At 48.3% G+C, this 22,998-nt stretch overlaps 1 protein-coding gene and 1 long non-coding RNA gene across 8 annotated transcripts; both read left to right on the top strand.

Annotated features, from left to right (window-relative positions):
* Positions 1-1,082: 1,082 nt before the first annotated feature.
* On the top strand, positions 1,083-22,078 carry GNAS (GNAS complex locus). 7 transcript variants are annotated; one of them, XM_049869069.1, is made up of 13 exons: positions 1,083-1,231; positions 7,071-7,143; positions 10,313-10,357; positions 14,853-14,910; positions 14,998-15,117; positions 17,091-17,188; positions 20,190-20,244; positions 20,371-20,444; positions 20,571-20,629; positions 20,763-20,883; positions 21,067-21,197; positions 21,440-21,507; positions 21,787-22,078. In XM_049869069.1, exons 2-13 carry the CDS (start codon positions 7,109-7,111, stop codon positions 21,931-21,933), a joined length of 1,011 nt encoding a protein of 336 aa, XP_049725026.1. In that variant the 5' UTR covers positions 1,083-1,231; positions 7,071-7,108; the 3' UTR covers positions 21,934-22,078. The 7 variants fall into 7 exon arrangements, with proteins under 7 accessions (XP_049725026.1, XP_049725025.1, XP_049725024.1 ...); XM_049869064.1 differs by lacking the exon at positions 1,083-1,231 and adding an exon at positions 3,289-3,481 and having other exon boundaries at positions 14,856-14,910; XM_049869063.1 differs by lacking the exon at positions 1,083-1,231 and adding an exon at positions 3,289-3,481.
* Positions 10,364-11,736, top strand: LOC126067290 (uncharacterized). Its single transcript, XR_007515389.1, has 2 exons — positions 10,364-11,162; positions 11,265-11,736. It is a non-coding gene; the product is annotated as an uncharacterized LOC126067290 (long non-coding RNA).
* Positions 22,079-22,998: the final 920 nt, after the last annotated feature.

Here is a 22,998-nt window from a genome sequence, read left to right as displayed (position 1 = left end):
GACTGTTCAGAAGTCAAAGAAGGTTAAAGTTGGAAAGAAGTTCATAGTTACTTTGCTGATGGGGGCTTATAGGTAGGCTTGCATTCCACCCAAGGCAGACACCATACCGTGTCTTAGCCTGATCCTCTGGCAACCTCGGCTTATCTGGGCACATGGTGGGTCGTGTGCACCAAACATTTATTGAATGAATGAATTGTACCCAAGCTGACACCTGTGTGGCAGCAAGTGGCCCAACCAAAGTCCCAGGAAAAGTGAGCAGCGGCCAAGTTGTTGAGAACTTCAGTGTCCCGACTCTAACTCGGTGCTCTCTACTGCGTCCTAGTGTGCACAGAGATGGGAGAAGAGACATTTGGGAGTTTTTAAACGATTCGCAAACAAATTCGTGTTTATTAAAATACTTTTCTCTCTGTTCCAGGACCCCCGGAATCCCTCTGTCAGCCACCGCTCCCACCTGGAGGGATGCCGCACGCACTGACCCCACAGGCGGCGCACCTTCTCCGTCGTGTCCCCTGCACGCTGCCTGCCGCCGCTTCTTCTAAGCTAGTTTCGCGCGCACGTAGCATCACTCCTCCGATGATCTAAAACCCGTACCGGCGTAGCGATCACTTAGGCTTGCGACACCTACCTCCGCGGGCACCTACCTCCGCGGGCACGCGCCGCTGGGAGGGAGGGGTGGGTGGCGGTCCCCGCGTGCGCTAACTGGGAAGCCGAAGGTAAGGAGGCGCGCAGCAGGGTAAGCGCCGCCGTCGCACACTTTGCACGCCGCCCAGGGCTACACCACTTCACTGAAAATTGGGAGGCAGGTCCGGGAGGCGGGGTCGTGCGCCCACCACCCTGGGCGCGCCCCTGACTCCCGCCGCCGCACTCCCCGCAACCCGTGCCCCCCAAATCAGGACGCCCCGCATCCCCGGGGTGCGTGGCGGCCCATTTGGGTGCCTTCCCGGCGGACCGATTTTTCGTGCTTCCCCTTCGGTTTATAGGGGCAGCCGATATGGGTCGGTCCTCTGAGGAGGCTGGGGCGTCATCGGGCAGTCAAGAGCGCAGCTCCCGGGCTGGGACACTCAGTCGCGTCGGCGCCGCGGAGCGGGCTGCGTCAGGTGGCTGGCCCGGCTTGCGCTTGCCGGCTCGGGGCTGCGGCGGCGGCTGGAGCGCACCCTGTCCCGTTGCGGCCGGCGGCGGTGGCGGCGGCGGCGGCAGCACTGCCTTGCGTGTGAGTGCACCTCACTCACATGTAAGTCTGGGCGCCCGGCCTCCACGGAAGCGCGACCCGCCGGGCGGGCAACAGCCACCGGCGCCGGGACGGGGCAGCGCTTCCCCGTGTTCCGGGCACCCCTCAATTCTCTCTCTCTTTCTCTCTTCTCTCCACTGGCGCACCCAGAGCCCAAGCCAGGAGCACCAGAGGGTAACCGCAGCTCGCGCCCTCGGGCCACTGCACTCTTCTTTTTTGGAGTTGTTTGACATCTCTTCATGCTTTTTGTTTTCTCGCTGTTGTTGGGTGCTTTTTGGTTTGCTTTTGCCCATTTTTCATTTGCTTATCCTTTTTGGCCCTAACTCTTAGCAAAAAAATTTTTTTTTTCCCTTAGCCAGCCAGCCCAGCAGCCCCAAGTCCGGGCGGCCGCCAGCGGCGGCCCGGGGGCTGCGCGGAGACCGCCACCGAGTCCCCGACACGGGGCGTGCTGGGACCGGGCAGAGCGAGCCCGGGAGCAAGCAGGGCGCCCGGGCCAGGCGAGAGCCGGGTCCCGTGAGGGGCCGGAGCCACCATGCTGAAGTTAGCCAGGAAGATGAGAGCCCGCGTGGCAGAAAGCGAGAAGAAGACCGCGGCCGCTGCCGCCGAGGTGGCCGCCGAAGCTGCGGCAGTAGCCGCCCTGGCCGAGCAGCGCGAGTCGCCTTTGCTGTGGAAGCCCGGGGGCGCAGAGAAGCCCCCGAAGAGCCCGCTGCGAGAAGTGCCCCCGGCCCAGCTGCTGACCGAGAAAGAGCGGAAGAAGCTGGAGAAGAAGCTGCTGGAGCAGCGGCGCAAGGAGGAAAAGAAGCGGGAGAAAGAGAGGAAGAAGTTGGAGAAGATGCTGAAGAAGAAGAAAAAGGCGCCCGCAGCCCCGGAGGCGGCGGCCCCAGGCGCGGGCCACGAGGAGGTCGGCGCCGCCGAGGCCGCCGCGCAGGGCGCCGGCGGGGCCGCCGCGGGCGCCGGCGGCGGGGGCACGAGTAGGGCCTGGGCCTGGGCCGAATGGGACGCGGACTGGAGCGACGACGACGACTACTACGCAGTGCCGCGCTTCGGGGGCATCGTGTGGCGGCCCGGGCCGGACAAGGACGGCACGCTGAGCGCCCACCTGCCCCTGGTGATCTTTCTGGTCTTCTCGGTGCGCAGCCCCTCGTGGGTGCTCAACTTCCTGCTGCAGCGGCGCACCGAGCAGGGCCGCGGCTGCGGTTTCATCTTCGGCGCGACCTGCTGCTTCCGAGTGTTCCTCGGCTGCGCCTTTTTCACCTACCTGGGCGGCCGCTCCCGCCGCAGGGCCCGCGGGCGGCACGGGGGCTCGGGCCCTGGCGCCCGGGGCCGCGGCCGCGACGAGCGGCTCATCTAATGCCCCCCCGCCCCCGCCCCCCGCCCCCGACGCCACCATCGCTGTGTCGTGTGGAGTTTTATTGAGTGTCTTGTGTACAGTGTGTGGACACATCGCCCTTCGCTCGCTCTGTTCTTTGGTTCGCGCCCGCCCGCCCGCTTTTCCGCATCCTGGCTCTGGTTCTCTGTGTCTCTCTTTTCGAAAATTTTCCCAAGTCCGGGCCCGCGCGCCTCCCCTTCCGCCCCCCGCGGCCCCTCGGCGGCGCCCGCGACGCGGCCCGGGGGGTGGAGCGCTGGCGTCGCGCGAGGGGTCGTCAGCGCGCGGGGCCGCCCCCTCCCCGCCCCGGCCGGCGGGGCCCGTGGGGGGCGGGGGCGGCGGCGGCGGGACCCCTCGGCCGGCGCCCGGCCCTCCCGCCCGGCCTCCGCCTCCTCCGCCTCCGCCCCCCGCCGGCCTCCGCCTCCCCCCGCTCCCCCGCCCGCCGTTGCGCTGGGGTCGGGCGGCTGGGCTCGGCCGAGGCAATAAGAGCGGCGGCGGCGGCAGCGGCGGCAGCAGCTCGCGCGGCTCCTGCTCTCGTGCGCTCGGCCGCCGCGGCCGCCATCAGTCCCCTCGGCCCGGCTCGGGGGGCGGGAGCTGCGCGCTTTGCGCCGGCGACGCCACACGCCCTCGCGCCCGCCCGCGCGCCCGGCCCCGGCCGCAGTCCGCCCGCTCCGCCCGGAGAGCCGAGCCCGCGCCCGGCGCTCCCCGGCCCGCCGCCCGGCCGCGCCCGCCCGCCGCCGCCGCCGCCATGGGCTGCCTCGGCAACAGCAAGACCGAGGACCAGCGCAACGAGGAGAAGGCGCAGCGCGAGGCCAACAAGAAGATCGAGAAACAGCTGCAGAAGGACAAGCAGGTCTACCGGGCCACGCACCGCCTGCTGCTGCTGGGTAAGGGCGGCGGGGGCCGGCCGGGCCAGGCCCGCGCCCCCCGCCCCGCCGCGCCCGCGAGCCGTCCGGGCGAGGCCGGAAGGGGACCCCGGGCGCGTTCGGGGGGGCAGGCGCGGTCCCCACGCCCGCCTGGCCCCTCGCTCTGTCTCTGTGTCCCCGCGAGGCCTACGCGACGCCGGGGGCTCGGGTGCGTGTTGGGGAGGGGGAGGGCGCCGGGGCGCGGGAGACTGCGGCAAAAAGGGGGTTTCGGGGACAGGAAACGGGCGCTGAGGCCGGGGGACCCGCCTCCGTGGAGTGTGTGATTTGTTGGGAGGGGGCCGCGGGAAGGACGAGAGGGCAAGGGGCCGCCGGGGGCCGCGCCAAGGACGGCTCCGGGGAGGGAAGTGGCCGCGGAGAGTGGGGGGGCGGGTGACATCAGCCCCTCGGCGGGGATCGCGGCGGCAAAGGTGGTGCAGTGGGGGGGAGGGGGCGCGGGCGACTCGTGGCGCCGGAGGGGGAGGGAGCCCGGCGGCTGCTGGGCGCGACCCGGTGCGTTTCGGACTGTGTGCGCGCAGGCCCGGCGGTGGAGGGGACCGAAGGAGAATCAAAGAAAATTAGGAAAAGCAAAAAAAAAAAAAAAAAGAGTTACTACGCAAAGTGCCCAGTGAAGCCAAATGACACGTCATTTTTACAGTATGACCTTTTTTTCCTCTTCCAGATATGCAGGCTTTTTGAAACGCAAAGAAGAAAATTAAATGTAGCAGCTGCCCCCCCAGCTGTTCCCCCCCCATCAACCAGTAAAGCACACATACACACGTTTTGTGTTGTCGCCACATTGAGTGCTTTGTGGAAAAAAAAAATTCACAAATCAGATAAAACTGGAAAATGACATTTGTCAGTAAATGGCTTCTTGGTCTGGAAATGGCTTTTTTTTTTTTTTTTTTTGTCTTTTTCAAGGTGGGAGGGGGGATTGAGAGAGATTTAAGGAAACTTTTTTTCCCAGGTGGAAGGAGATGGATGGAAAGACGTTAATGAGTTGTTTCTCAAGTGACATTTGGTTGTTTGGTTTTCTTTTTTTTATTGCAGTTTTTCCTCTTTGGCAAAAAAAAAAGGGGGGGGGACGTTGTTAAACATGAGGAGATGGCCTTTCCCCCCCCTTTTTTTCTTTAAAGGTGCTGCTTTGGAGAAAAAAAAATAAAAGAAGCATAAAAGAAGTGGTTGAAATAAGCAAAAGAATCACACAAGCATAATTAAAATGGAAGTTTTCACTTGGCAATTTGGCTTGCTGATTAAATCTAAGAATTAGCTAGGTTAAGACCTAGTACGTGTTCACATTTCAACAAAAAACAGCGTGGTTTATAAAGAACAAAACGTAAAAGGCCTGTTTCCTTTGTGCTGGTGTTTGATTTGTTTTTTTTTTTTTTGGATGGGTCATATGCCTTTGTTCTCTTGGGTCCAGATTTATGTAAAGCAGAAAATCATTAACGAAGTGAAAATAAGTCTCTCTGGTGTTTTTTAATTTGCAGTTTTAATAATTAAATGGTGCCAATTGTTGAGGTCTTGAATTAAACTTACAAAGGTTGAATTATGCCATGTAAATATTAATATGCATATAGTAATTTGATTTCAAAGCATAAGCCAGGAGAAGTCTAGAATAATTTCTGTCAATGCTATCTTGCTGTCTGAATACTAATTTAAGTCAAGTGTGATGCTAATCGTACCTTAAATTTCTAACACCTTTTGTGCAGTTATCACAGAGTCTTCCCTTAATTTGAGACTGTTAATCTGAACCCACCTTGCATGGGGGGAGGGGGGCTAATCTTTCCAAAGTGTTCTAGTTTATATGGTTAAATCCAGCCACAGTTAACTGAATGATAGCCACTGGCACGGGGTCTGCACCCCATGCCAGGGACACAGTTTGCGTTTTTACATGGTGACTTTCACCAAATAATACCTCACCCCAAAAGAGGAAAAAAAAAAAAATACTGCCCAAATTCTCTTTTTCTCAATATTATAATGACAGGGCAATGGAATGAAGGACCAGAGAAGCACAAAAGCTGTTAACAGTCGTTTTTCAGCCCAATCCTCTAAATTCTTCAGGGTGGAAACTGAGGCACAGGTCTCATTGTGCCTCTGAGAGATTCATGGTACACGTTTTAACATTGTGAAATGAGACTCCTGGAGATCCTCATTGACATTATTCATTCACCTCATGAAATTCCTTAAATAGTGCCTTTAGTTTTTAATTTCCAAGAGTTAGGCTCATTAAAGAGAGGGTGTTTGCTTTGAAATCAATGTTTCTGTGGAAACTAATTTTAGCTTTTACAAATACTGATCACAACCTGGTGAAAAGGCAACAGGGAGGAATGCCTTGCTATTGGGGCAGCAAAGCAAAACAGTTAATAAAATAAAAGTGTAAAAGAAAGAAAGAAGAGGGGACAGACCAAACAGGTTTGTGTGGGAGGAGGGCGCACACTGTCCACACAGGGATTATTTGTTGGAGAGGGTGTGCGTTTGCAAAAAAAAATAAATAAAAACAGCAGCCAGTCCTCTCTTCTTGCTTGGTAGAAATGTGTTTTTTCCATAAAATGTATTTTTGCAAATGAAAGGTGATTTAAAATGGAGGCATGTGTTCCTTTTTACCCTTTTAATTGGGGAGGGCTTGGAATCTCTGCAGGTCAGTGGTTCCCAGGAACATTTATCCTTTTGATTCAAGTCTTGTCCTTTTGTTCCCTCTCGTGATTGCTGTTGCAGGTTACCTGCTGGGAATATGGTCATTCTCAAGCACAGTATTTGAGATTAAAACGTGCTTTTTTGAGAAGATGACAGATAATTGAAGGCCTTCCATTTTCCCCTGCGACATGGTTGCTGTACCCAGGGAGAATTTATCTTTAGAAAGATAGGGTTTGGGGGGAGCAGGAGGGGAGTAAGTGGAGAATATGTAACATTGCAGTTTTAGGGGTAGCTTTTTTTTTTTTAAAGTAGCCCAAGGCGAGGAAAACCTGAGTGGGTGGGGAGAAGCCCTGTTGTGAACACGTTTGGGGAGAAGTGGTGCATTGGTACGTGATGGGGGGGGTCTGCGGTGGCCATGCACTGTTCGCGATTCCTGGGTATTTTAACCATGAAACATTTGACAAACAACGAATTATGTGGCTGTCTGTGTCCGTTTCGCCGGTGACTGCTCACATTCTAAGGATTCAGTTTCCCTGTTTCCAACTTCAATTTTCTTTCCCCCCTCAAATGACAAAATTACGTCATTCCTTTTATTAGCACCTTTCCTTCTCTATCCTGCAATTAAAAAAACAAAAGCAAAAAGACCCCCACCAAAAGCAAACTCTAAAAAACAAAACAGAAAAAGCTTTAATTCTTGTTTGTTGTGCTAATGGTGAAATACTGCAGGTGGACACAGAGTTGGACGTTGATTTCCTTTTCTCTGCGTCAAAATGTCAAGGAAAAATTGCAAGCTTGTTTTCTGTGTATGTTTGTGTTTTCTGTGTCGCTTCTGTGGAAAAAGCAGCAAGCAAGCAGCAGCAGCAGCAGCCGCCCTCTTCCCTGCCCAAAGTGTGTGAAATGCCTCCTTCATAACCTGAGACTTACTTTCATTTTCCAGGTGCTGGAGAATCTGGTAAAAGCACCATTGTGAAGCAGATGAGGATCCTGCATGTTAATGGGTTTAATGGAGAGTAAGTGTCATATCTGACCGAGGGAAACGCAGAGTAAGAGTAACAAATTTTATACTAACCTTTAGGAAGCATAGGTAGGTTTTTGGGGTTGGGCAGCCAACTTTTTACTGAATGGTTCTGACTACATATTAAAAACCCTGGGAAGAGCCCACTAGGCGCCCCCCCCTCCCCCAGTCTTTGGTGCAACAAAGTTGTTGTTTTTTTTTTTTTTTTCTAGTAAAACACCAATGTTCTTGTCAAACATCTCCCTTTCCAAGGAATAGAGCTCCTGGTTGTGGAGGACAGTTAGCGCACTTGGCCCTGTGACAGTGTCCCTGGCCAGGTTCTCTGCAGCAGACCTGCTGGCCCTGCTGCTGCTGTGGCTCTCCCAACATGGCTGACAGGCGCCCTGCCGCCCAGGCTGACCACTGCAGAGCAGGGTCTTAGCCACTGCAGGCAGTTAACCAGTGAGCTGCAGCACCTAGGCAATTAGGGAAACGTTGTTTCAATAATATTCTCTCCAGAACACAGTTGGCAGTGACAGATCTCCTTAACAATTCCTCCTCTTTTTTTTTTTTCCTAGAATTAACATTACAGGCAAATCCTTATGTCTCTTTTTTAAAAACCAGTACCCCTGCCTCTGAGAAATTAAAAGGCCACGTGGAAATGATGGAAAGACTGGGAATTAGGTACTTGCGACCTGTCAGAGGGCGTTTTTGCCTTTGAAAAAGTCCTTCCAGGACAACGTGACAATACTGCAGTGAGAATAAAGATTTTTTTTTTTTTTAAAGAGTATCTATTAGAGATGTAAAAAGATAGGTGTGGGTGATGTTTGACACGAGATGTGCAGACTGGAGTTCAGTGTAACCAGGGAACTCGCCTTTCTCCCAAGACCCCTCGATGGGCCCTGGGTCATTCTCCTGTAACACTACGTATGTAATGGAAAGACAATGTTGACCAGCCCTGTTTTCACTTCACAGGCGTGACAGCAATTGATCTCACTAGATTACAAACACTTCAGGGCACTAGTTTGCAATTACGAGCTGGTTAACGAAGCCATTCCCTTTCTTAAACCTGAATTCCTTTGACAAATATAGCCCTCAACTGCGTCTTTTTCAGTTTTCAAAGAGGGGGACTGAGTCAAGGTGACATAGTTTAATTCAGTTATGCACCAAATAAAAACCAAACCACAAAACAAACATGTCACCTACGCACCAAGTACGGGGGACGCAAGATGAATTTTATCGCCTTCGGAGGCGCGCGCGCACACACAAAAACAGTCCGAAGGCAGCTCTTTATGGAAAATTCTAGAATCTGTTAGACCAAATAACCAGGGGCAAGAAAATACAAATGGGTGTTTTAGTTTAGAGTGCTTTTTGTGCTCCATCCCTAAATTCAGAGAGACTTGTTCATACGAAGGATGGGCTATTTCACCAATTTTATGAATGACTTTCAATGAGTCACCAGTACACACACAGAATGTTAGATAAGTCACCTTCACTTGTCAAAAAACAATTCTGAGGTTCTTAATTCCTGACACACCCTCAGTAAAGCTTGGCTGACAGATATTGCCATCTGGTCAATAAAAACAAACCTGGCTTTTTGGCTGTGAATTTACAATTTCAAGGAAAACGTGTCTCGTACGTAATTTTTGCTCCTGCACTTTTGCTGGGGCGTGCTTCTTCATGGGGCTAGTTAAGCAAAAACAATTTGGCCATGTACTCTCTAGGTAAATATTGTGATTAAAACTGGACATGGCTAGCATTTTTCAAAAGATAAAGCAGCGACTGTTTACCTTCAGTCGGAGAGAATATAAGCCATACATCCAGTAATTAAAAAACTGGTGGGCACTCTGCAGACAGCCCTAATTTTTTTAATTTTGGGGGAAAAGATTCTCACTTCTCCAAGCGAGCCAGTTTGCAGTACAGGCGAGGCATATAAACCAGGATTTTTCTGTCGTTTTTTTGGAGAGAGGAAGCGTCGTCCCCAGTTTGCCACCTTTGTGGAGGAAGCCATAGGTAATCTCTGAGGATGTTAAATTTAGCCTGGGAAAATGACATACAGGGCAGTTCTTCGTGTGAGCCTGGATAACTTATTTTTATCTCGTCCAACCGAGATTCTTCTTTTTCCTCACTGCGGTATTGCAACAAAAGCGGTGTCCTCCTTAATAAGGACTTCCCTGTGAGGTGGTGACATCCATTCATTAAAGGGTGTTCTGGGCTATAGGACCTGGCCTCTCCCCTCCTATCTAAATGTGCGCTTTGTTAGGGCTAGGCTGAGCTCTGAAAATTGCCGTAACTATCTGCAGGCTGCCATGCCAACTGCCTGTAATATTAATTTGACCTTCAGAAATCCAGAGGTCAAATGTGGACTCTACTGCCTCAAAGCTACCTCTCTTCCTTACATTTAATGTGAGGAAAATGAAAACACCATTAACGGTGGTTGAGCCAAACTAATCCATCACAAAACTGTATAGAGGGATTAGCCATCCTGCCCACCCTTCCTGCCTCCAAGGAGGAATTCCTATTTGTGAGATTGAGTTTTTGTTGTTTTATGGGTAGTGGGTTTTGTTCTGTTGAAAAAAAAATTTTTTTGTTGTTGCTGCCTCTCAGTCTAGATCACAGACCGCAATTTAAGGGGGACCTGTTATTTACAAATAAAAATACTTTAAGGTGGGTTCCCCAACTGTAAGAAGGGACATCATTAATTTTGTCCCAGGAACTCATGGGCCACAGTGCCCCATGTCGATTCCTTGTGTATTCAGAAGAAACTCTTGCGAAGATGGGACCTGGGAGAGCCAGGGGCCCTTTGCGCTGCCCTAGTCTCTAAAGAATTGTGAAATAAATCACTGCTTTAGCTCCCTAATGCATGTACATTTAGTGAAAGCACGAGAAAATAATTATCTGTCCCTTCTGTAACCAACCAGAGTCCCCAGAGGGCTCTGGTAATACTGCTGCAAAGGTGCAGGGCTTCTCCCTTCACGCCTTCAGTCTCAGGAGACAGGCCAATTGAGCCAGGAAGGCAGCCTAAGAATTAGCGGGAGGATGGCGGCTCTCGGGTTGTTGCCTTTTCTCTTGGCCGTGCGTTTAGGAAGGTAGAGAGGCTGTGGGGGTTATTTTTATTTATTTATTTTTTGGGGGAAATTGCGGTGCCTTGCAGATTAGGTGAGCTTTCAATCTCTCTTTAAAAGGGGCGGCGAAGAGGACCCGCAGGCTGCAAGGAGCAACAGCGATGGGTAGGCACATTCAAAAACAGAAAAAATTGTTTAAACAAACAAAACAAACATGAAGATCGTACTGGGAAGCCCAGGGCAGAGATCTGGAGGAGAGCACAAGCATTGCAGGCCCATCAGTTGTGTTGGTTATCTGTGTTCACATGACACGCAGTCTCTTAACGTTTCTGAGCAAGTAAAGTGCAAAAAAAAAATTTTTTTTTTTTGGCCATCCCTACAGGATAATTAGATCCAGCTGGGGGAAAAGTTAGAGATTTTAGCATTAGATGATCAGTTTAGGACTTGACAAATTGATGTTTTTCCATATGGTTTCTCCCCCCGCCCCCCGGTCTCTATTTGAATTAGCTACTTATTTTTAAAACTATCTGTTAAATTCCACCCACCCAGTGGTTGGTCTGATTTAAAAATTTCAGACCTCGAGATAAATTTGCTTCCGGCTATTAAATTCCGCAGTGCCACGCAGTCCTTCGTTTTGGGGAGGGGGGGAAGCTTTGGCACCTTGCGGGAGATGGATTTTTAAGAATCTTCTCGAAAAGCCTTGGGTCTTTTAAAAAGGATCCAACTTATTTCAATCTGAGGCACTTTAGGTTAGCTAGCAGACGGGGGTGAACGATGGCCTCCATGTTTTCTCCCCATTCATCGTCAACTTGTTTTTCTTCGCTTCCTACATCCGCGCAGCCATCACACACAGACACACACACACAAGCATGCCAGGTAACCCACTGTCGCCCTGCTCGCAGATTCAGCATGCAGTGATGGAGCGGTTATTTCTCATGAGAATATGCAGAGCCGATGGACTGAGCCTAGGGTATCTCCAAGAGAGCTGCTGTGGCCAGGGAAGGGAGGGGCAAAAGATACTGGGGTCGGGGACGAAGTGACTGACACATGTTTGTTCGTCTGTTTCTTTTAGAGTCTATTATTTCTAGACGATGGCTGCAGTTTCATCCTCCCGGCTATGTCCGATCACAATTTGCATGCTGGAATTGCTCCATCCCGGGGAACTTCTAATAAGAATACTATTCTATTGTGGGGGGGAGGGGGGGACGGGGCCCTGCTCCCTGCTACATGACCTTTAATGATAATTCAGTCAGCCAACTAAAGTGATGTGAGATCCTTGATTGGCAAAAATGTGTAACAGCAGTCCCAAACACAGGCATCGGCATAAAAGCGAGTAATTGAGAACTACTGTACCAGAAGTTGGCACTTGAGACATAGAGAACACCCTTACTGAGCAGCCTGCTGTGTCCTCGCTCTTGCGCCCCCCCCACCACCACTAATATCCTGCCTGCAGCTCTATCTGTGACACTGTTCTACAGCTCAATATTAAGTATTAACATACCTGAGAAATAAAAACTACTCTGCATGTTTCAGCAATCCCTGTATCTGGCGTCTGTCTGCTGTCTTTCTTTGTCTGTCTTTCCCTGCAAAAGCAGAGAGAAGCTGTAGAACCCAATGAAACCCAGTCCAGCGTAACCTTCCCCTACCACTGAGACCGTGAGCAGAGGGGAGCCAGCTCTTAAAATTTGACCCCAGCTAATAGGGCCGCTATGAGTCGGAATTGACTCTACGGCAGTGGGGAATCTAGTGGAGCCCTGGTGGTGCAGTGGTTAAGAGCGCAGCTGCTAACCAAGAGGTCGGCAGTTTGAATCTTCTAGTCGCTCCTTGGAAACCCTATGGGGACAGTTCTACTCTATCCTATAGGGTCGCTGTGAGTCGAAATTGACTCGATGGCAATGGGTTTTTTTTTTTAATCTACTTTATACCGGGGGGGGGGGAGGGCAACAAGCTCTGAAAAGTATTTCCAGTCCCAGTTTTTTTAATCCATCAGAATTCTAGCCGTTGATACGTACTTTGGCTTTGTTAAGTAGTTTCAAGACCTGGGAGGCATTTTCTCTGAATTTCACAACTTAGTTTTAAATTGATTAAGCCATAGTAAAAATGATGATAAACCCGCCAACCCCCAGTATAATATCTCCATCTACATAGTAATTGCTTCAGTGGAGGGATTTTATGTTTTAGTAATACACACCCGAATTAGACTTTAGATTTCTATTTTAGCTGTTTTATACTTGATACACTCCCACACCTGTTCACGTACGTAGATGAATACTGAACACGTTCTCAAAATATCTGTATTGAAGACTGGAAGTTTTCCAATTATCATACTACTACTTAGACCAAAATATCAAACTGAATGAGGGAACCTCATTTCTAGAAATATCTCACCCCAGCTCTGTAGATTTGGGCATTTCATACCAGAACACATCTAATTTTACTATTGTGAGACCCTTTTAAACCACAGGGTAATGGATTTCCTTACCAAGGAAATGGAGCCTGTTTCTAATGAATGGGAATGGATTTGTCCATGGGGTTTTAGGTAAATTCTGCATTCATCAGTGAGCGTTAGGGGCAACCAGACACGTGTCCTTTTAATCATAAGGTCTGAGTAACTGATTCTAGAGTATAACACCAAGCCCAGCATTTCAGAAACACACACTGATTCTCTACGTACAGGGCATGGTGATCCCATGGAGGGGGCAGTCCTCTGTCCCCTAAAATTCAGGGCAGTTGCTTGGTGGGTTTGGGGGCCAGAGGTGAGCTTCAGGGTTTGTGTAGGAATGCCACACCCTGGGTTTGCAGGCACACCTGTCCTTGCCATATCTGCCTCCAGGGGTCACTAGACTTGCAGTATTTTATGTAAATGCCCCCCTCCCGACGTACTCTTGACCTCTGATGAGGATGGTAACCTCTGAAGCCTGTCTCACCCCTCACTCTGCTAGGAAAAATCTTAAAGACCCATCTGTGACACTGGCCAGATCCTAGAAAAAGGGCAAAATAAGGTCATTTAGAAAATGAAGGCCCGCCCCTCAAATAAGTCTGCAAACGCTTGTCCTGAGAGAATGACACGCTGGGGGTTAGCCACAGCTGCAATCACATGAAAAGGGAAAGAGTGGGATCTTTAGGGAAAGGGGCTGCTGGCAGGCTTGCACACACACACACACGCACGCACACACACACCCCCCACTAACCCCTGGCCGCTGCCCGCCAGCGCCCTCCCCAGCAGACGCCCCCACCTTGGCGGCACTGCTCTGCCTGGCTGCCGTTGTCGGGCCCCTCTGCGTCTCTGTCGCACCGATTTTCTGTCATGTTCTGCTCCAGAGGGCTTCCCTCTAATTTCTGTCTGTATTCTGTGGCTGCCGGTGAAGCAACCAAGTGGCTGCTTCAGATACTGGGACTCTCAAGAGATTTTTTAAAAATCACAGTGAGCAAAAGATCAGCTCTGTCCCTTCTCTGTCCTGTTTCTGCCTCTGATGCAGCGCCCCCGCCCCCCGCCTCAGCATCCCCCTCTGTGAAGCAGGGTGGTAGGACCTTCTGCATGCCTCTGGTGCCACGTCCCAGGGCCCGGTACGTAGTAGGTCTGTGACACATGACATGGTGGGTCCATTTGCTAGGGTGCTACGAGATACCTACCCCAAGCAAGAGGTTCTTTCTTGGCCCCAACAAACACAAATTCCAGAATCCCTCTGGCCGTGTCTCTCACGAAAGCTGGGCTGCCAGTGACTGACAGACGTGCAGCATCTGGGCTGATAGAATCTACTGCAAAAATTCACAGGGAGTTCAGGGAGCCCAGGAGCTAAAAGGGTGCAGCCCCCCCTTGTATCAGTGACTCAGAGCACTCCATGCAGAACACATGGGCCCTCCTGTCTGTCAGAGTTAAAACCACAGTTAACGCAAAAGAACAAAACCATGCCACCCCTACTTCATAGAACGCTGCCCCCCACCCCCCTGCCCCACATTGATGGCTGAGGCCCAGACCAGAAGGACTCCTGGGCGCGGATTCTGACTTTCCCCTGGTGACACTGAGGGATCAATCTGCATGAATATCATAAGACATGCAGTCATCACTGCTAGCCCGCAGTGCCCAGAACAGCACCTGGCCTATGAGGGCCTCACAGTTGATATTAGGGAATAAATTAAAGGGGCCACAGCCCTGAAATCCACTCTTGGGCAGCAGAGGCTATTGCTTATTAACTGATCATTGAAAACACCACCACCTATATTCACTGCTCTAGAGATGGGATCTCTGTCGTGTCCCACCTGAAACCTCCTCCCCCACCCACAGGGAGACTTCACCCTGCACAGAGCGGTGCCGATAGGGCCCACAGAGGCTCTCAGGAAGTGTTGATGTGTGCTGTGGGGGGTTTCAAGCAGATGGAACCATGTTTGGAATCAGTAAATAAACCAAGTCCAACTTACGGTACAGTAACCGATCACTCTCAATGCCGATTGGCGATCCCCTCCAGTCGGGCGTATCCTCAGGACACGTTCTGGAGATGGTCATTTGAAGCTGCCTTGATGCAGGCACCTCTGCACAGATCTAACCCCACACCTCCTTGAGGAACAGAATACTATGCTTTTAGTTGGAATATCTTGACTGAAGCAACACTTTGCATTAACAGGGTGCAATATGATTTTTTTTTTCTCTCCGCATCTACTGTAGTGAGAAGGCAACGAAGGTGCAGGACATCAAAAACAACCTGAAGGAGGCCATTGAAGTATGTGCTCAGCTCTTTCCTCTCTCGTTCTTTAACCTCCTTTTCGTACAGTGCTCTCTCCCTGACTGCTTGCTCAATCATTTGCAGACCATTGTGGCCGCCATGAGCAACCTGGTCCCCCCTGTGGAGCTGGCCAACCCTGAGAACCAGTTCAGAGTGGACTACATTCTGAGCGTGATGAACGTGCCAGACTTCGATTTCCCTCCTGTAAGCTAAGTCCTGGAGTTCAGTTGCCTAAGCCCCATTTGCTTGGCCGGTAGGACACACAGGGGATAGGTGCCTTAGCCGCATTCACCTGGGTGGTAGGATGCAGAGGTGACAGGAGAGCTGGGCTGGAGCCCTGCTCTCCACTCACCTGTGTGTCATGTTGGAACATCAGTGACATCTCCACATAGGCAAGTCTGTGTTTAGAACATGCATCATCATGAGCAAATTCCTACCACCTTTTGTGAATCCTGGGCCACCCATCTCCAGAAGCAAACATCACACCTTAGTACCACAGTTCTTGCTTTATTAGACTGCAAATTTTTATGAGGAAAAAAGACATGAGGTGTGGCAGACTTGATTATCCCCTCTCCCCCCCCACACACATCTTAGAACAAACAAAACTGTATGTTAAACATGGCATACAGACATGAGTTGTCCACTTAACGAGATCTCAGCCAAGGGCCAGTTCTGAGATTTCTAAATGGGAGATGTTCTCATTGCAAACAAATTATCAAAAAATTAATAAATCAATAAGGCTCTCACCTAAATTACAACTGAAAAAAAAAAAAAAGACAAAAGAGAACATCTAGAAAAATCTTTTTTTTCTGTGTGCTCCCTCATTGGCGAGCAGGGCGTTCCGTAAAGAACGATTTTTAGGGAACACGGCATGTCCATTCTCTAGAGTATACGTTGCCCCTTCATGGGGACAGTGGTTTATAAGAGGGGATGGGAAACAAGACGGAAAGATGTTCAAGTGTAAGGCCCGGAAGAGACTCGTCCGCAGTTAAAACAGTGGGTTATTGTTGCACTTTCATGGGAATTTGTGTTTGTGTATTTTCAGCGGGTTTGGATGAAACTTACATATTAATACTGCTTCCCCGACTAGTATATGGGTAGGTAAAATTTTTAAAATAGTATCTGTTAAAAAAAAAAAAAAAAAAAATGGAAGCAGTAAGCACTATGTGTATACTGCAGCCCTACAACTTTCTATGTACTGATTCTGTATCCTATTAAAAATGTATTTAAATAATAATTACCTTTTATCAGTCTCACCAATATCCAAACTTTAGGTTCCAAGCTACTTAGAATCTTTCTCTTGAAAATTCCTCTTTCCCACCTGCCTTGATTATGTGTTGATTCGTGACCTTAGAGCAAAAAACTATAGATGAGACCAGGAAGTGTAAACCTACATGGTTTACATAGACACAGACCTGTATGGAGCGGAAATGGATTTCACACCATTTAAGCCACCCAGCTGCAGAAATTAATATTTCCCTGAGAATGTCCCCTCCATCTTGCATCTCCCTGTAGAATCAAAATGTCTTACTGCTAAATTCACAGCTGAGAAAACCCCCCTGCCCTCGGAAGGAGAGATTGCCCCCACATAATTAAAAATGTTTTTATGTAAAAACGAAATGTGAATCATCACCTGCTGTGATTTGAAGTGACTCGGAGACCATTTGCTGCTTTCTTCCTGCCTGTGACCACCCTTACCAAAAGGGCAGGTGCAGAATTGCCTGCAATTACCCATGAGATTATTTTTTCGTAAAAATCAGATTTTCCTAGAAGGAACTCTTAAGCCCAGAGCATCCGACCAATGAAGTTTCTTGTTTCCACAACACTGAATCATTAATTGGCACGTCCTCCGAACACAGACTAGTGCGTATTCTTCCGATGCAAACAGTTCTGTGAAGAGGCAAAATTATTGAGTAGTTTACTGTCTGCCTCCCTTCGAAAGGTGTGGGGTGGAGGGCACCCAGGCGTGGTCATTCTCAGTGATGGGAGACCAGCAGGAATTAATTACATCTGCTAACATTCACTGTGCTGATTTTCTCATGGGCACAAGTTCATTAATTTGGTCCGAACTTTGACATCAGAATGAGTGAAATCCCTTCTCAGGGTCCCGAGGACAGGGTCCTGCCTCTGGTGCGAGTGCCCATCTTTCTGAACGTTCTTTCTCATGTGCCTTTCAGGAATTCTACGAGCATGCCAAAGCTCTCTGGGAGGATGAAGGGGTGCGTGCCTGCTATGAGCGCTCCAACGAGTACCAGCTCATCGACTGCGCCCAGTAGTGAGTGACACCCCCCCCCCCACAGGCAAACAAATTAGGCAAAAGCACATAAAATACTAACACCCCTGACACTTGCTTTTCAAGTTATTTGCAAATGAGTTCTTTTCATAGAAGCCAACCAGTTATTCCCACCTGCAGTTAGAAAGTTCTAGTCTGATTCATTTGTTTTATAAAGCCCTTAATTGCACTTTTAAGTGCAGTGACAGTATTTTATATAAACAAGTAATGTCTCTTAGAGTCAAATGATAATTACTTATAATAAAGTGACATTCGTAATTAATTAACTTGAATTAATTGAATTGACCTCCAAACATTTAGGGGGATAGGGCTGCCCTCGTACATTAGATAACATAAAAATAATGTATTTTATTGCTGTAGTTTATAAACATCTTTTCCAGTGGATGTAAACCACACATCTGGAAAGTTTCCTTTTAAATATTTTATGGCCTTTCTCATCCTGTCTATGATATAGCAAGCATATGGCGGTCAGGGCCATAAAAACAGTTCCAGACAGCTTTTGTTTGCTGCTGCTGCTGCTGTGCAGAGCATCTACAGAGCAGCCTCAGTTAAGATATTTAGAAGTAGGAATGGCTTTTGTGATTTGGAGGTGTGGGTGGGGGGCTGTAGGTGGCGGGGATGTTTCAGCCTCTCTCATGTAAGTGGCTAAAACTCAGAAACTCTTTGCTCTTGTAAGAATTCACTGATGAAGACCGAGACACCAGGCCGGCTCGTAAGAGTGACTTAGTAGCCCCAAGCCTCAGGACCTTACAGCATAATAAACGGGGGGGGGGGGGGGGGGAAGGGGCAGTAGTAGTCAAATAGCAAACAAGAAATTGAGTTCTCAAAGGTATCATCCAATCTCATGGGCTTTCTTCAGGGTCTTTCCCGTAGGAAGCCTGATTCTTTCCATTTGCCACATACGTAGAGATTCTGGAGTTTAATACACAAGCACATTTGTGTATTTTTTCAAGAACCAGGAAAACGGTCCATCTTGGCCGGTCTGTGTGACCCCAGCCCCCACCCCTTCTTCAACAAAGTCCCTGATTTTCTCCAAAGTTTGAACTAAAAGCTGGAAGCGCTAATTATAGTAACGCAAAACAAATGGAAATCCTGGAATTGTTTGCGTTTTGTATTTTGGATCCAAGTCAGAAGTACAGGTACAAGATTAGGAAGGTTTAACCATCCCGGTTTTGAATGCTTGGAGGCTGGGGGTGGGGGAAGCAGATGATTTTGTTAATTAAGAGGAGTTCGACCAGGTTTGTTTTTTCCTCACACCCATCTACAATCTTTTCAAAGCAACACCAAATTACTCCGCCCCCCCCCCCCCCCCTTATCTTACAGTGGCAGCATTTGCACAGATTGTGGAAAGTTTTAAGGAAACTCGAGAAAGAAAAAAAAAAAAGAACAAGGCAGCTTAAAACTTTTAAAATGTCTTCCTGGGCTGGATGATTAAAACAGCCCTGTGTGTGCACTGACCAGCATAGTTCGGGTTGAACTGCCTTTATGTTCAAGTTGAGATTCTGGTACCTGGCCCGTGTCTTAAGCTGCCTATTTTTATTTGTCAAGCTGGGGTTTGGCTGGCCCCACTCCAGATGTCTCTCACAAGATTTGGTGCTGATGATCTATTTATAGAACTGTGGTTCTGTTGTCAGGACAACGGTGCTGGAGGCCAGGGCGGCTGGGGAGCTATTTCTGGTCGGGTGCTGTAATATAAGACTGATTGGGCAAGTTAGTATATCCTCTAAGCCAGACTAACTCGAAACTGGTAAAAAGGAAGAGGGGGAAACTTACAGAATCTTCTTTAAATAGACTTTTTTCCCTTTGTGATATTCTTTTATGATTAGCCCACTTTAAAACAATCCCACCCCTTACCCCCCCCACCCCGGAAAAAAAAAAAAAGAAAAAAACCTGGTTTTACCATTAATTTTCCATATTAATTAACCTACCCCAATCTTTAAAAGTTAGTTTTCCTCATGGTGCGTCTAGTCAGGCAACAAAAGCAAGATACTTCTCACCTCAGGAAAAGTTGTTAAGCGGAGTTGGAGGTGGAGGGTAGGACTTCTTAGTGTAAAGCTTTGGTTTAGTTTATAGTTGAGTATAGTTTTGGAGGGCCCTGTACCCCTCTGCTGCTTGTACTTGTACCATATAAGGAACTGTAACCTGCCTGGCTGGCATTTTTTTTTTTTTAACTAAAAATTTAATATATGGAGTGTTCTATTTCATGGACCAACTGGAACGGAAGGGAACTGTGTTTGTTTCCTGTTCGGTGTGGTTAGGCCAGGAAGGGCCCCTTTGTGCCAACCTCTTTTGTTCTCTTTAATAAATGAGATTCTTAAAAAGTAGAAGGAAAGGATACCGTTTCTGAGTAACTAAAACAGCCTCGTTTTCATTAGTCCCGTGTGGGAGGAGGGTCTGCTTCCTTTTTTAAGGAAAATGGCGTGGAGGTGGACCCCTTTCAAATGGTTTGCCATTTTAGCCAAAGCCAAACGATTCAACTTTTTTTTTTTTTTTTGGTCAATTTTTATCAAAGGATACCAAATCCGATAGGCCTGATTTGGGCCCTCTACTGTTTCAGAAGCACAAAACCAACTTTTCTAAGTGCAAAGCCAGACAAAGCCCCACCACTGTCTTGTGCTGTACCTGTAGTTGAGTTGTGCCAGGAGTTTGTGGAGTATCTTATAACAAGTATCTTTAGTTCCCTGATTCCTAGATGCTGATTTCAAATTGCTACAACTCTTTTTCCTTCCTTCTTTTTTTTTTTTAATCTTAATTCGAATACCTTATTCACCAAATGCATTTCTAGATGTATTTATCTTCACTTCTGTTTGCTCTAAGTCAAAGGCTGAGGCATAAGCTTTGGGTCATAAATGTTGACCCAAGTGAAGTCCCCATTGACTTAACACTGGGGGTAATCATTTCATTTAGCTTGACTTGGTGGAGAGACACAAATAGTTGGCAGATTGATGCACCCTCTGTGAACACCCGTTTCTCTTCCTGCCAGCTTCCTGGACAAGATCGATGTCATCAAGCAGGCCGACTACGTGCCAAGTGACCAGGTACGCGAGAGTTCTCACAACCCAAGGACTTGAGGATCTTCAAGATTTTCACCCCAGATCGGTAATTATTAATATTTTGGTGAAGTTTGGTAAGACCTGTTGACCTAAATTTAAATTTTGCTTCAGGATCTGCTCCGCTGCCGTGTCCTGACTTCTGGAATCTTTGAGACCAAATTCCAGGTGGACAAGGTCAACTTCCAGTAAGTGACTATGGCAACTTTTCTAAAAATCAGAGTTATGTGTTTCTGGATGTTGCCTCTGACTGGTAGGGTGATGGATCAGTGGTCAGCCCTTTGGGATAACCAACTGTCATTGCTCTCCTCCAGCATGTTTGATGTGGGTGGCCAGCGTGACGAACGCCGCAAGTGGATCCAATGCTTCAATGGTATGGAAGCGTCTCTTCAAGGGTGTTTTGCTCTTCTAATTGTGAAGGGTCATCTTTGCTTGCCTTTCCCTTCTTCTCTTTCTGTCCTCTGCTCACTTCTAACACTCATTTCTTTTCTCTCCTTGCGGCTAAGATGTGACTGCCATCATCTTCGTGGTGGCCAGCAGCAGCTACAACATGGTCATTCGGGAGGACAACCAGACCAACCGTCTTCAGGAGGCTCTGAACCTCTTCAAGAGCATCTGGAACAACAGGTCTGAGGAGGGACCCTGGTCTCCCCTGCCAGCTCACCCCAGAGTCGTATTATTGACCTTGCTCTGCTAGTGAACTGTTAGGGAGAAGAATCTTGTGCAAGCTTTTGTGCAAGCATTTCAAGCTCCTAGCAAAAAGAATGCTTTCTTTTCCCTGGGCATTAAACTTGCCCCCTTCCTTCTTAGATGGCTGCGCACCATCTCTGTGATTCTGTTCCTCAACAAGCAAGACCTGCTCGCTGAGAAGGTCCTCGCTGGGAAATCCAAGATTGAGGACTACTTCCCAGAATTTGCTCGCTACACTACTCCTGAGGATGGTACGTATGCAGTTGATCAGAGGGTGTTTGATACAGTCATGCATATGTTAAAAACTTTTATGTTCTCGGTGGTTGTACATTCAGGGACATATAAGGGAGGCAAGGCAAACTTATACCTGCTCATTTTCATTTGAAGACAGCGGAGTTAGAGAAGTTAAGGGACTGCAGAGACATTGGAACCCTAGTTCTGCTCTACGCTTTTATAGTTACCTTAAGTAATGAAATATTTGTTTTCTCTATAGCTACTCCCGAGCCTGGTGAGGACCCTCGCGTGACCCGGGCCAAGTACTTCATCCGCGATGAATTTCTGGTGAGTATAGCCCACCTTTAGCGCTTTCTTCTGTTTGTTCTTTTTCTTACCAATGTAAATTTAATTAATTCTGAATTTGACAACTAAACCATATACTTCTTCAGTTTTATATCCCAAATATCTAGTGTGGCTTCTTTTTTTGCTTTTATGCCCTTCATTTGTTTTTGTTTTAATGCAGCTTCAATAGCTAGTCAAAGTTGTGCTTGTAAATGTCCCCATTGGCGACAGGGAAGTTCTTGAAGGGGTGTCACTGACTGTCCGCTCTGTTTGTGCCCACAGAGAATCAGCACTGCCAGTGGAGACGGGCGCCACTACTGCTACCCCCACTTCACCTGCGCTGTGGACACCGAAAACATTCGTCGCGTGTTCAACGATTGCCGTGACATCATCCAGCGCATGCACCTTCGTCAGTACGAGCTGCTGTGAGGAGGGAACCTTCATTAATTAAAGCCTTAAGCACAATTAATTAAAAGTGAAACATAATTCTGCAAGCAGTTAATCACCCACCATAGGGCATGATTAACAAAAGCAACCTTTCCTTCCCATCGAGTGATTTTGCGAAACCCCCTTTCCCCTTCAGCTTGCTTAAATGTTACAAACTTAGAAAGCTTAAGGCGGCCTATAGAAAAAGAATACAAAAGGCCACAGAAGTTCCCTCTCACTTTCAATAAATAAAATAAAAGCAGCAACAAATAAAGAAATAAATGAAACAAATGAAATAAATATTGTTTTGTGCAGCATTAAAAAATCATAATAAATAAAAATTAAATGTGGGCAAAAGATGTGACTCTTGTGAATTATTTGCAGCTTCATACAGACTCCAATTGTCCATGATTTCATCTTGGTCTTTGTTCACTGCATCAGAGAGTTGGGAAGCCCCAGGCAGAGGTGACAAGGCCCCCGAGTTATAAGTGGGTGTAAAATCTTGCTGCCATATGCTTTTGTTGACCTGCTCTTTGGGTTTCTTTAATACAGTTTGCAAATAGGAGAAATCTACTCCTTGCCCTTCTTCCCAGTCATGTACTCCAGAGTTAACCATTATGCCACCATCAAAGAATTCCATGTTTTGGTAATTGCTGCCCTGTCCAGTAACTCTTGCGTTGTCACACAATGTGCCTGTTTGCCCAGTGTCCCCCCAAAGTATAGTGCTGTGTGTTTTGCTCTCTGCCTGGGTGTGGACTCAATTACGTGTCTAACTTTCAGAACACAGAGTTTCAAATCATGAGGGAAAGGGGGGTTATTTAAGAAATGGTGTTGAAACAACTCACTAACCATTTGGGAAAATGTTAAGCTGGATCCCTACCTCACTCCATACACCAAAAAATTCAGTATGAATCAATCACACATAAACATTTGAATAAAAAAGATACTTGAAAAAGAGGTGCTGTCTTTACAATTACAGTATTGGTATATAGAAGGCCTATGGCCCAAAATCCATAAAGAGGAAAAAAATGACTACAAAAATTAAAAAAAGCACATATAAAAAGATGA

The sequence above is a fragment of the Elephas maximus genome, chromosome 25 (genome assembly GCF_024166365.1).
Source record: "Elephas maximus indicus isolate mEleMax1 chromosome 25, mEleMax1 primary haplotype, whole genome shotgun sequence".
NCBI classification, from domain to species: Eukaryota; Metazoa; Chordata; class Mammalia; order Proboscidea; family Elephantidae; genus Elephas; species Elephas maximus.
Note: the sequence above shows the minus strand (reverse complement) of the source record. Positions and strands in the feature narration are given on the sequence as shown.